This window comes from Ursus americanus, chromosome 3 (assembly GCF_024610735.1).
Source record: "Ursus americanus isolate L20-20 chromosome 3, mUrsAme1.1.p, whole genome shotgun sequence".
Classification (NCBI taxonomy): Eukaryota; Metazoa; Chordata; class Mammalia; order Carnivora; family Ursidae; genus Ursus; species Ursus americanus.
In genome coordinates this window covers 86,375,076-86,389,079 of record NC_142129.1, presented here as the reverse complement: position 1 = coordinate 86,389,079, position 14,004 = coordinate 86,375,076, and the positions used below count along the sequence as shown (strand labels likewise).

At 41.8% G+C, this 14,004-nt stretch overlaps 1 protein-coding gene and 1 long non-coding RNA gene across 6 annotated transcripts in view; one reads left to right on the top strand and one right to left on the bottom strand.

The window, feature by feature from the left end:
- Positions 1 to 8,176, bottom strand: part of PRKAR2B (protein kinase cAMP-dependent type II regulatory subunit beta) — an 89,228-nt gene extending 81,052 nt beyond the window's left edge. The window contains exon 1 of one of the 2 annotated variants that reach the window (XM_045793456.2): positions 7,690 to 8,176. In XM_045793456.2, coding sequence (XP_045649412.1) covers positions 7,690 to 7,993 — 304 coding nt within the window. In that variant the 5' untranslated portion in view covers positions 7,994 to 8,176. The remainder of the gene's footprint in view (positions 1 to 7,689) is intronic. The other variant, XM_045793455.2, reaches the window with a different exon arrangement.
- Positions 8,177 to 8,370: 194 nt separating this feature from the next.
- The window catches only part of LOC148110422 (uncharacterized), a 130,540-nt gene continuing 124,906 nt past the window's right edge, over positions 8,371 to 14,004 (top strand). For all 4 annotated transcript variants that reach the window (XR_015724058.1, XR_015724056.1, XR_015724055.1 and 1 more), the window contains exon 1: positions 8,371 to 8,650. This is a non-coding gene — a long non-coding RNA (uncharacterized LOC148110422). The remainder of the gene's footprint in view (positions 8,651 to 14,004) is intronic.

Sequence of the window (14,004 nt, the reverse complement as noted above, 5' to 3'; positions counted from 1 at the left end):
TGGACAGATCAGTACTTGGCTAGACTGTAAATTTTTAGAGGCAAAAGTAGAGAGCTTACTTTTTGATATGCAGTTCTTTTGAACCATGTTCCTGCTGTAAGAGTTATTGAAAATGAAGTGTACCATAATTAAGGAGATGAGCTCTGAACTCCAGTTCAGGTTCAAATCCTGACTCCATCACTCACTTGGGAAGGGCAAAATGGTACATGTATAAATGGCCTTGTTCAGGGTCTGGCACTTAAGCCGCCCAAAATGTTAACAATTATTATTAAATAAAAGCAACATCATTTAACAAACATTAGCTTTCTATAGTAACTGAAAGGAAACAGCTGAGTCATGTTTTAATTCAGTTTCACCTTCTGGAAAGATGCTTTTTGGGTCCAACTGAAATGTATTTAAACACATGGAAGCTTTTTGCCTTCTTTTTTATATTAAAAAAAAAATCCCTCAATATCACTCCCATGAACTATTTTGTCTTGGAACAGCTAATGTAAATTAAACAATGTCAGGCCCTAGCCAAACGGATACGGGAATAACTGTATACAGTATATCTTCTTGGCTTCACTTTTATGTGGGACATGTGTTTATATTTTGACCTTTTGTCTTTTTTTTAAATGCAAAAACATTTTTAAACAGCAGCAACTGGAATGATTTTTTTTTTAAGTTTCCAAACATATTAAGTTACACATGGCAGTGCCTATTGCTGAAACATTTATAAATGTTACACCAACTGTGTTTATAGTTCTGATTTTTTTTAGATTGTTTTGTTTTCATATAAGCCATGACCTAAAAAATTTAGCTCAAATTCTTTCCACAAAATAATTACATAATGGAACAGTCTGAGTCATTTTGAATTTCCGAAACACAAAACTCGCTCCCATAAAATAAAGATAGTGATCAGCATCATAGTGAGATTTTTATACGGGGTTTTTAAACTATTTCAACCATACCTAAATGATATGGATGAAACTGAAAGGACCATAAGAATAGGACCAAGAACACAGTGATAATTCATCCAACTCAGAAAAATCCCTATACTCTGTTTTCTTTCCCGTTGTCTGTCCTTAAGCAATTGACATAAAAATAAAGTCTCTTATTAGATTTCACTGCAATGGAAAAAAAAAATCAAAGAACAAAAAATCGGTAATTCTGAAGGTAAGAGAACAAAAGTACTTTTCGTTAGCCTACGCTTTTAAACCTTAACTACCACCTTGATGGAAGACAGAAAGAATTTATATATGTGATAGTTCTGGGAACAAAGAAGACCCAAATCAACTAAATTGGGGCAAGGACTTCTCTGGCTCTCAGCTACCCCAACTGTTAAATGAAATAGATTACACATGCTATCTAGAAGACAGTATCTGACAAAAGGATTGTTTCTCAAGTCCAGAGATGGTAAACTTAAGGGAATAATTTCTTTTTTCTTTGAAAAAAGGAAAAAGAAAAAAAGGAAGGAGTTGGCACTCAATATTTCTGCAGTGAGTAAATGAGTGGGTGAAGGAGCACAGCATTCTACCTTCACCTTTCATATATTCCTTCTGCTAACAGGCCACCCCAGGTCCCAGCCCCTTGCTGGTATCCAGAGTGCAGACACTACTCTGGTAGACCCTGCGGTCAGTCAAACTCCTTCACTGAATCCCAGACTCCACCACAGGCTTTTCTCTAATTGCTACTACTCTCATTAAATGACTTCCTTAATGGGTCACAAATAAGCTTCTCACTGAGGAATTCAAAGGTCTCTTGTTGGTATTTACACAGTTGAAAAAGAAACACATTTGCTTTTCTTGAGACAGCTAGGAACAAAATCTTGACAGCTGGAAATTTACTGGAACCCATGGAATGGGGTTTGCAACAATAATAACCATTAAATATTTACTCCATCCCACCCAGACGCAGCACGTCACTGTACATGAAACCTCAAATGGAATCTTATAACTGTCTTACATTAAACAATGGCTGAATAGTTTGATTTTTAAGACAAGTAGACAAATTAAAGTATCCTTCACTTTTTGTTCAGGTGTTTTCATTCTATGCTCTCTCCAAAGTATAAATTAGTCGAAGAACCTTCCACAAGTCCCAACTGATGTTACTCCTCTCTTCCTCTCTCCCTCCCTCTTCTAAGCCTAAAGTTAACAGATGGGTAAGAGTTTGAGAAAGGGCACTATGTCAAGTCCTTCGATTTCCCTAAAGTATTCACTTACTACTACTATTAAAATGAATAATGTTCTTCACTGCTCTACTTTGAAAACCACAACTACCATCTAAATTGAAAATATTTTTAAAATCTTCTCTATTATTGCTTTATGCTCATAACTAAAATAATGGCTTCAATATTTTAGCCATTCTCTTGAATGATGTGATTCCCATTTCAGGAGGATTCAAAACTACCATATAAATTTAAAACTTACCATGTAAATTTCTAATAGCCAAAGACCATAAAGTCTCATTAATTATAAAATTCTGCAGCTCTTAGCTACAAATTATGAGCTGAAAGGATGTGGGTTTTATTACTGTGCAACATAACTTCACATTAAATCCTAAGTGGGAAATGCCAAGTAAGCTCATTTCCTACTTCGTTTCTCTAAAAAATGCAAACACTAGATTCATTTCCACAAAGCAACAATGAAATTGCTATTCTGCAAGAAGTTTACACTTCTGAAAGATTTCGTGTTAATGAGATCATTTGTCTTACACAGAAACAATGCTCGCTATGTGCACAGGTCCTGAGGTCCTTATAAATATTAATCCATTTATCCTCTAACAACCGTATGAGGTAAGGACTATTAGTACGATAAACGTCAATATGACCAGGAGAGCGCTTCACAGGTGAAGGAAAAAATGCTGTCTGGCTTTCCTGAACATTTTCAAACCAATGAAATGTACTGAAGAGCTCACAATTGGCTACTTTGTGTCTTGATCATCTCCAGTAGCCACAGAGAGAGAGCAGGTTATTAAGTAAGAACGCAGAGATAAAAAGGCAGCCTAATAAATCAGCCAAAGGAGCAATTCATTAAAGCTATAACTAATCTCTACAAGTTCCTGCTATCAGTTAGACCAAGAAGTCAATTGGGAAAAGTGTTTTGTACTCCCAGTTTGAGCACAGTGAAGAACATTTTCATAGCAGACTCTTAGGGAGCCAATATATCTATTGCCCTGATCCCTTCTGCCAACTCATTTCAGGAAGACCACATAAACCACTTCAGACAGATGCACGTCTGAGCTCTATTCTTCAAGTTACAATGAAGCTTAGTTCTTCTGATTCTGCAGCAGATACAGAGATAAATATTTGCTCATAATCCTCTAAGAAACTTCTTAGACACGTGACTATGCTTCCAAACGCTCCTTAAGCAACCAATTCTCATGAAATCAATCTGTCCTCTTAATCTCCCCCTGCCACCACCATGAGCTCCAAATTTCCAATATTTTGTGTGATTTTAAGGATCTCTCATAAATTCCCCATATTCCCTTTAAACTGTAAAAAATCATAGGTAGATACGAATCTCCAACAAAGGTTTGACATAGGTCAGAGTTAAGAGGATTAAGTCATACTTTGTACATGGTGAATTTCTATTTACATATCTTGACATGCTTGCTTTAGAAGATAGTCTAAATTTCTGACGTATCCACTTTGAACTCTAGATTCTTCTTCCACAACATGGAAAGTTAGTTCTTCTGTATTTTATACACAGTAGTTTATTTTTCTTCCAGTTTGATTGCTCTTTCATGTACCCAACTGTAATTTAATTTTTTTCTGACCACTTGTCAATTTACAGGGGTAAATTGGAATTTAATTTACTTCATTTTATAATTTCAGCAATTTCACTGAAGAAATTATTGAGCAACACAAGATCTCACAATGATGCCTGCACAAAATCATTAATTACCACAGATTCCACTCCACATTAGTACTGATCCAACTCTCTGGCCTGCTATTAACTGTTTTAATATATTCTAAGTCTGGGGACACTACCCTTTCAGAAACAATATGTCATGCTTTATTTGCTTTCCCTTGGATGGGGAAGAGGGAGGCAGTCTCCACTACAGTTTCTTTCAAAACTTCAAGAGTTCCCTCCAAGGGTTATTACCATATGCCATTATCATTCCAACACCTAAAGGCTCCCCTTTTAATCAGAATTGATGCAAACTGAAAGGAATAGAAGTAATAAAATTAAAAAACAGGACAGAAATGGGACAGCTACCAGCAGAGAAAGAGATTCTTTGGAAAGGCAGGAAGGAAGTAAAGACCACCTTCAGCCGTCTGACCACTTGGCCCAGTGCTATCAATGGTCATACTACCAGACCCTGGCTCACTTATTTGATTCCACCACCACACTGAGGTCAAGGTCACATGCTTGATCTCAAGTGAGTCAAATGAGTAGCAATCTCATGGTCAAAAATTGGTCCAACTTCTCATAAATACCAACACTTGTCTTAAAGGGATTCATAAGAGTGGGTACGAACCATACCATTCACATTCATCACCATTACTGGAAAAAAAACCAGGAAAACCTGATGTGAGTCAGTCTATTGGACAAGTTTCATTTAGGATGAACTCTCTGATGGTCTTGGGTCAGACAGATGTGAGTAGGAAACCAGGCTCTGCTACTTACTAGCCCTGTGTGTAATCCTGGACAAGTTCATTTTTCAGAGCCTCATAGATAAACACATCAAGGGTCTCACGAAGAGTCTGACACAAAAGGGATGCTCAAGTGATGCCGGCCCCAGCCCCTTCCAGAGATAAAACCTGGGAGTTAAGAGCAGAGGATGGAGCCAGGCCCACCTGTGTTTCAGTGCTGGTTTTGGAGCACACTAGCAGTGAAACACTGGACAAGTGACAGCCTCAGACCTCATACAACCGGGATAATGAATCAGAGCATTTAGATAATGCCTAGCACACAGCCAGCGTCAATAAACGGTGGCCACCTTTCTTAGATGTTGACGAGACAAAGACATTATAATCACTATCTGTTGATCAATGTTTCTCACAGTGTGGTCAGCGAACTATGAATGTCTGGGATGTCTGTTAAAAAAAAAAAAAGACCCATGTCCCACCTCCCCAACCTATTCAAAAAAGTTCTCTAAGAGCAGTGCCAGGTAATATTCATTTCTGAATCAAACTTTCTTGAGATGCACACTAAAATTTTAGAAATTAGTGACCAGTTGGTTTTGTGCTGGGTCACAGTAAATTAAGACACGCTGTCCACCTCTTAACTCTTTACTACGCTATGCTAAGAGAATCACCCAGTATGGGATGTTTTTATATTTTGGCCATTTTTGCACCTAAACATTAAACTGATAGGCTCACTTGTATTTTTTGTTTTTGTTTTTCCAACAGCACTATTTTGACTCCCCCCCCCCCCAGCCAGGGGCCAGCAAACTATGACCTTGGTCTGTGACCAATTCTGTACAACCCCAACTTCCAGAGGAAATATGTGTTTGGAATGTTAAAAAAAAGAATATTCGATGGAGACCATATGTTGCTCACAGAACCTAAAATATTTACTGCCTAGCCCTTTACAAAAATGTTTGTCAAGCCCTCGTAGCCTATATATCTTTTTAAACTGCAGGTCTCAACACAATTTACATACTTAAAAAACAGTCACAATAAGAGAGAATTAATTAAAATAGGAGATACTCTAGTAGATATTTTCTAATGCACCTAATAGAGGGAAGTACCACGGCCAAAGTTTCTGTTACACATATACACATATCTGTGCATCAGATAATGATCAAATTGCATTTGATTGTAGTTGGAAAGTTTTAAAGTCCTTGTGGGTAGGGGTGGGAAATAGTGCAACTGGTTAATGAGTATTCATTAAAACTCACACAGAGTAATTTTTACAATAAAGGTGCCTTAGAGAACATAAAACCATATAAAACGATCCTTGCTGTTCAGAAGTTAATGGCTTATTCATTACAAAATGGAAATAAAATCTGTTTTGCGTACAGTCTACATTGTTGTAAGGAGAAAACGGAATCATCAATGCAAAGTACTTCAAAAGCATTGTACTACAAAGAAAATACGTTAGTTATACTAGCAATAAATCATACCAAACATATATAGATTTTTTACCACCCCCCTTAGTTCCTAGTTTCCTCCAACCTGGGAAACGAGTCTTTTTTTCCTTTGTGTGCGTGCAAGTGCATGTATGTGTGTGTGCATACATGTGCCAGGAGCATAAAAGAAGGATTAGATGCTTCTGCCTTTTCTGTGTCATACATTATTGGCTTCTCCTTCCCCTCTATTCAAAATATACCTTCTTTTCCTTTTTCTTAGTTCTGACAAGGAAAGCATTTGATTACATTCTTGTGCAAAAAGAACAATTAAGACTATGATCATCTTATTCCTGGAAACACTAAAAAGTCCCAAATTAAGATTTTTAAAGTAACCATTTTCCTTTTTATCTTCATAGATCACTGATGTCCAGGGATTTTGTGATTGTTTCGGGCAAGCTAAAAATACATTAATTCTAAAACACATTTGGACAAATTTGCAAAGAAAACACCTTCCTAGGAACATACTTAAGGAAATGACACTTTAAAACGTTTTCATTATATGGAATGCACTGCAGACACACAAACCACAAGCAGTGTAAATAAATACAGACTGGTGCAATGCTGAATGCTTGTTTGTCTTCCGCCACAAAGAGAAAACACTTGCACACCGTGGTATTTTAGCTTGGGATGCCATAAACATGGGCTTTAGGCATGTCGTGTAAATACAGGAGGCTGTAACTGTGCGTGTGTGTCTGTGTGTGTTAGGGAAAGAGGGTTGTAAGCAAAAGGGGTGGGACTTGCCAGGAGCAGCTATTTGAGAAAATTCCTTTTTCTTTCCCATTCATTCTTTCTAGCTTGTGTCTGGCACAGTCCTTACAATTACTCACTGACTTTTCTTTCTAAAGACAACCAACAAGCTTTCAGAACTTCCTACAGTGTTTTTCTCATACTTAAAAAAAAAAAAAAAGGCACCAAATCGTTGAATATTTGTTTTAAATAAAAAGCTATCTATTAGTCCCTTTCCTCATTCCAAAGACCCCATGAGTTGCAGGCTAAACAGGATCCTTTGTTGTGTGTCCAAAAATAACACGACGCAGTATTGGTAAATTGGAAGATAATAGATTGCTCTGTTTCCAAGAATGTCGAAGTTATTACCATAAATTTTGTTCTGCCCCAGTGAGTCCATTTTATGCCCCTTCTAGTGAATATGCAGTCCTAATGACAGCAAAGCCAATCCAATTGAATACCCTTCGCCCTTTCTCTTTGGACACTCCATTAATAAATACAAGGGCTGCAAGAGGATGCCAAGTGGGCCAGCTTCCTTTACGCACAATGGTATCCGTCCAGCGAAATCTCTCCAACCACAGTGAAAGTTGTCTTTCAGATGCCCACCCCACACCGGCCGTCCTCTGCCCGCGAGCCCAGGACGAGAGGGGGCACCTGGACAGAGAGCCGTAACCTTTCAGCGCTCCACCTCCAGAGGAGGGGAAGAGGGGGAGGGCACGACACGAAAGCAGACTAGGAAGGTGGGCGAGTGGGAGAGACAGAAATGGATGCTGAGGGGGTGGGCGACATGGGAAGGTAGGGAAGGTGGCGAATGCGGGAAGAGGCGGGCGAGCAAAGCTGCGGGATTCTAGAGCAAAGGGGGAACCGCGCGGGCAGGCGGGGGCGCGCAGGGGGTCGGGTCCTCACCGTTGAACGCCCCGGCGTCCGCGGCCTCCTCCTCCTCCTCCCCGTTCTCGGAGTCGGTGTGCATGGGCTCCTCGGCGAAGTTGACCCCCTTACTGGGGGTGCCGCCCCCGGCGGCGGCGCCCGCGTCCCCCCAGGTCCTGCCCTCATGGCCGAAGCGCGCGGCGCCTTTGCGCTCGTTCTCCTGCTGCAGGCGCGTGAAGTGCTGCAGCGCGAACTCCAGCAGGTCCGCCGGCTGGTGCCTGAGCACCTCCACCGTGAAGCCCTGCAGCAGCTCCGTCAGTCCCGCGGGGATCTCGATGCTCATCCTGCCTGCCGGGCGGCAGGCGCCTGGGCGCCGCCCTCGCCGCCTCCCCGGACCGGCCTGCGGCCCCGCGGCCGCCGAGCAAGCGCGGACGGCGCTGGAGGCGCTACCCGCTGCGAGCGCGGCGCTCTGGGCCCCGGCGGCCCGGCTGGCCCGGCCCGCGGCTCCCGGCGCGCGGCTGCTCCGTGCGGCGGCGGTGGCTGAGCGAGCGCGGCCCCGGGAGGGCTGGCAGCATCTCCGGCTCCTCCCGCTCCCGCCGCGGCCGCTCCTCTCCCCCGCCCCCCGCCGCCCGAGCCGCCCCGCCCCCGCCCCGCCGCGCGGCGCGGCGCGGGAGGGGGTGTCGGAGCGCGCCCACGTGACCCCAGGAAACCATGGCAACCTCCGCCGGCGGGCGTCGCGCACAGCCGCGGGGAAGGTTGCGGTGCTGAAGACGCTGGCGGGCGGGCGGCGGCGGGCTGGCGGGGGACGCCGCTCCGCGCGCCCCGGGCACGGGCCCCACTCAGCATTGCCCCAGGTGGCCCCCAGGCGCGCCTCGCCGTCCACCTGTCAGCGCCCCGGAGCGGGCGGGCCGCTCGGCCGAATTCCACAAGTCAGTCAGCACGGCGAACGGCGCAGAGCTGCTGCCAAGCGATTTGCCCCGAAACTTCAGCCTCCACCTCGGTAGCGGCATTTTATTTTCCTTCGGGAATCTAGTTGCATTGATAAGTGTTGGCAGTGTCTTTTGTTTAAAGTCATCTGTGCTACTGGTTCTGTTTCGGCCAAGAAATAATACCCCATCCTTGTGACACCTTTCTTTCTCTTTCGCTGCGTTTTATCCAGCCTTTCTCCATGCATCCTGTTTATTCTGTTCTGCTGTACTGATACTAATGCATTGCCCACTTGATGCCCTTACTACTATGTATTAAGACAAATGCACCTTTTATTATGAGGTCCTTCAAACAGGATAGTGCAGCCATTTGAGTAAAATGTCAGAGTCAAGGCAGATGGTCCTACAGCAAAAAATGCTTTGCCTGATGAGGCTCCTATTATTTATTTTAAAACTTTCCCTTACACTGGAGTGATTTGAAGTATTATCTCCAAAATAGATTACTTCGTATAAAGAGAAATAGAACTAGAGACGTGTGCTTTTCAAGTAGAAGTCCTTGGCTTTAAAATGAGGCTTAGTCTGCAAATATTTACAATTTTGAATTAGAAAATTGCTTTTTACCAATTAAATGGTTTTTTAAAACACGTACTTCATTTTCTACAATGACCATCATATAGTAAATAAAATATTTAAAGGGCAAGCTCAGTTATTCTGATGTATCTTTCCACTCACAAAAAAGAATGCATACATGACTCAGGAAATTCAAAGCCTAGAAGTCGAGAGATAACATTTATAAAAATTCATCTTCATATTAATCCTTTGTTTATAATCCAGCTTGTAATTGCTCCATGAGTTAATGTATTTCTCAATTTCTGTTTCTTATCAACCTCATAATAGTATGTTGTTTTTACATATAGTAAAGTATTTCCAATTGTGCCAGGCATTGTAAGCAGTAAGCTTTTATAAAATACCATGATCCTCATAGAGGACCATATTAGTCCAGCTCTTAATCATGTAAGCATTATATAAACCATATAAGCATTATTATCTTTATACATCCAGTAATTAAGATGAATTTTCATTATCTGCCTTCATTTATGATGATGTTTTTATTAAGATTAGCATTGCTCACATGTGGCAGAAAATGCAAAATACAGTAGCTTAAGGAAGATAGAAGCTTATTTCTCTGTAATGTAAAGGTAAGCGGTTCAGGGCTGGTATATGGTGGTTCCATGACCCTCAGGTACCCAGGCTCCTTCTAGCTCCTTGCTCTGTAATCCTCAGTTTGTGGTCCAAAATTGCTGCTCTACCTTCAGTCATCTCATTCATATTTAAGCCAAGAGAAAAGTGGGAAAAAGAGGGATTCCACCCCCCCCCTTACCCCCATCTCCTATCCAAACACACACACACACACACACCTCAGAACACTTCCAGGAAGTTGAACACGCCAATTCCTCTTATACCCTCTTGGCCAGAATTTAGTCAAGACGGCCACATCCATGATGTGGTGGATTGCATTTTCCAAAGGTGACTCCAAAAATATCTCCTGTCCCTTGTGTTCTTCTACAGTGTGGCCTTGCCACTCCCCTTGTCAAGCGTTGGAATCTTAATTCCTCTCCTCTTGCATCCCGATGGGTTTGTGACTGCTTCGAAAGAAGTCATGCCAGGATAGCAGAAGTAACCAGCTCTGTGACACCCTGCCCCAAATCCTGACCCACAGGATCTGTGAGCATTGTACAAAGGTTGTTTTAAGCCTCAAAGTTTGGGGATAGTTTGTAACAAAGCAATAGGACTGAAACATGTAGCCATAAGAAGACCTTGGGCCTGTAAGCTTTATTTTGAGCAGTCATGTGCCAAGCAAACGTTTGGAAATTGAGAACCAGTTCTGGGGGCAATAATCAGGATCTGCCAAACGGTTAACACTCTTTCCCGCAGGAATGACAGAAAAAAGAAAAAAAAAAAGAGCTACTTTTCCAAACATTTACAAGAACCGTATTTCAAAGTGGCATATTTTGTGTTTCGGAGTAGTTTGTTGTCGTTGTTTTGTTTTTGTAGATTTACTGTATGAGGTATGGTGCGTGGCTCTGTCTCAATGGCAATGCCAGGGTCATGTGGCTGTCATTTCTTTAGGGGTATACAAGTGAGTCAGGCATGAAATGCATAATTGGATTAGATGACCTATATGGTCTCTCCCAACCTGGGATATTCTACAACAGTATAATATTAAAAGAAGACATGTGGGATTTAAAACAGCTTTGCAAACAGCTCTCTGATAACGATTTTTATTCGCATCAATTCTTAAATCAGTAACCATGACCTGAAAAATTAAAGCTTGATCCTGGTTGTCCTATTATGTTAATATTGTTCTCAGAACAAACGTTCACTTCTAAACTCCTAGTCTGGCTTTTGTTCACTACCCCATAACCATTTGGGTAATATGTTGTGATTTCCTTTGCTTTCATTTTCGGAATATTTCCTTCCAAACCTTGGAGTGTAGTGACAGTGGCCTCTGGGGGCTATTTATCTTTGGATTCTTTAAAAGAACATCACTGAAATTGATTCTTTGGTGGTTGATTTACAAAGCAATTTTCAGCAGTTTCTCAGAGAAGCAGGAGCAATTGCAAAAGAACTCCAAGAGCTCAGCATTGGAATGAAATAAGAATGCTACCAGATTTGTGTTCACACATGGAAAATTGAATAGATATTGGACGGAGACATCAATTTGTTTATATGCGACTGGCAACACAGGACGCCAGCATGGACAAGCCGTAGTTTAGGCAAGCTTTACCATGGATTACCATAACTGTGACCAATCGGTCAGACAGCATTTCTTGCCAATAGTTAATATGAATTCCGATCACGGTGCTTTGGTGCGAGGAATACATACCCACTCGAGACAGACAAATGGAAAGGGCATGGGGGTTGTTCTTACACAGAGCCCACTGTGGCCGTCTCTCTCAGTTTAAATACCTTTAGCAGTTCAGCACCAACTATGGTTTTGGTGTCTCTAGCTCATATCCGGAAGAGAGGGAATCCAGTGCATTTGGTCTTTACTATCCAGTGGATGGGCTGGCCTTGTGTGAGAGGTTCTCTCCTGATTGAGTCAGTGTGGCCAGTGGCGTGCAGGGTATGGAAGGCGTTGGGTAGCATAAAAAAGTACACAGCAAGACCTACCTCTTCAGCAAACAGAAAAGTCACAAACAAGGGCACTGTCGGTGGTATATGCACCTTCACGACTTATGAAGATGGCCACCTCATAGCCCAGAAATCTTGGAAACGTTTGGACTAAGATGAAATAAAATGATTCATGTCTAGATGCAGCTTTGAACCCTCAGCTTTTCAGACTCAGTAGGTCAGAAGGGGGGCCTGGGCATTTGCATTTCTGTCGAACTCCCAGGTGATGCTTCTGCTGCGGGTCTGGGGACCACACTTGGGGATCCACTACACTTGATTCATACTGAGAAGACAATCGCTTGCAGTAACTTTTCTGCTTATCATCAAAGCATAAGTTTCTCTCTGGCTAAATGAGGACTAAATGCAACTTCATTATACTGTTCTCCTTTAAGGAGTCTTGTACAGCAAAGGAGATTCTCAAAAGCAACTGAGAATATATCCTTAAATGCTACATTTCATAAATAAGAGATGGGTTTCCTCTTAAGGACAAGGTCGGGCTCACGAGTTTATCTCTGCTTCCTGAAGCTGCACTGAAACCATGGCTAAAGGAATGGGGAAAATAAAAATATATATATAAACTCATAAGGACAAAAGAACAAGAGACCTATAATAAAAAGTAAAAATGATAATAAAAAAATTTAAATTATTTAACCTTAAAAAGGAAGGGAATTCTGACATATACTACAATATGGATGAACCTTGAGGACATTATGCTAAGTGAAATAAGCCGCTCAAAAAAGACAAACACTGTATGAATCCACTTAAATGAGGCACTTAGGGCAGACAGATTCATAGAAACAGAAAGTAGAATGGTGGCTGTCGGGAGCTGAGGGGAGGGGGAAAGGGAGTTGTTTAATGGGTGAAGAATTTCAGTTTTGCAAGATGAAAAACTTCTGAGGTTGGTTGCAAAAGAATGTGAGTATACTTAACACTACTGAACTATAGACTAAAAAATGGTTAAGATGGTAAACTTTTTTTATGGGTAATTTACCACAATTTTAAAAAGTTGTAATTGTTTAATTTTTAGAAAAGGAACAGGAAGGAGCGCCTGGGTGGCTCAGTTGGTTAAACATCTGACTTCAGCTCAGGTCTGATCTTGGGGTCCTGGGATCGAGCCCCGTGTCAGGCTCCCTGCTGAGCTGGGAGTCTGCTTATCTCTCTGCCTCTGCCCCTCCCCTTGCTCATGCTGGCTCTCTCTCTCAAATAAATAAATAAAATGGAAAAAAAGAAAAAGGAACAGGAAAAGAGACAAGAGCAGATAAGAGTTGTCTACTAAAATTTTGGAACTAACTTAGCAAACTGGAGAATACTGGAACCTAGGCTTGGGTGAGGGCTCAGTGAGAGGAAACCAGTGAGAAGCAAGATCACATTTGTATCCCAGAGGGCAAAAGCACAGAACCCGGAGACACCGGGTGCCCCTGAAAAGCAATAAGGAGCGAGGATTAGTGAAATGTTTGTAGAAGGAGCTGATGACACTGTCCACCCTCTGGCCCTCCTCTGCCCTACATAGGCGAGCAACTGTGTTCCTTCATTCCCAGCAGGAGGGAGAGGGGTTGACTTGAGACTTGCGCAGCTGATTGTGGGGATAAGATGCGGCATTGAGGAGAAAGGGATTGATTCTAATTGGTGAACTACTGATCAGTGGCCTCTTTCCCCCACTGGACTGCCAAAATTCTGCGAACCAAATATACACTCTTCTAGGCAGGAAATCAGAGGATTCCTCTTTAGTTAACTTGGCCAGCTCTGGAGTCAAGACCTACAGATGTTGATATTTGAGGGCCCAATTCTTTGTCTTTTCATCCCATTTTGAAGTTCACCAGTCAATACCCACCACCACCCCCACACACCTCATAAACATGAATTCAGGTAGGAATCATCAATTTCCAAGAAAACTTTTAGTATGAAAGACTGGGACCAAAATAAATGAACTAAAAAAATTAGAGAAGTAAAGACTACAGTGAACAGAAGAAAAATTCTGAAAGCTCATTAATATCCTCAGATATACAATAACAATAACAATTGTTAACGCTTATTTATCAGATACTATTCTAAGCACTTTGTATCTGTTAACTCATTGAATGTTCACAAGAACCCTATGACATGTATATTACTACACTGCCCATGAATAAATGGAGACACAGAGAGATAAAGTAATTTTTCCAAGATCACACAGCTTGTAAATGGTACTGGGATGGGACCCCAGGCAGTCTGGCTCTATGGCCAATATTCTATAAATAAAAGGAATAAGAACTCC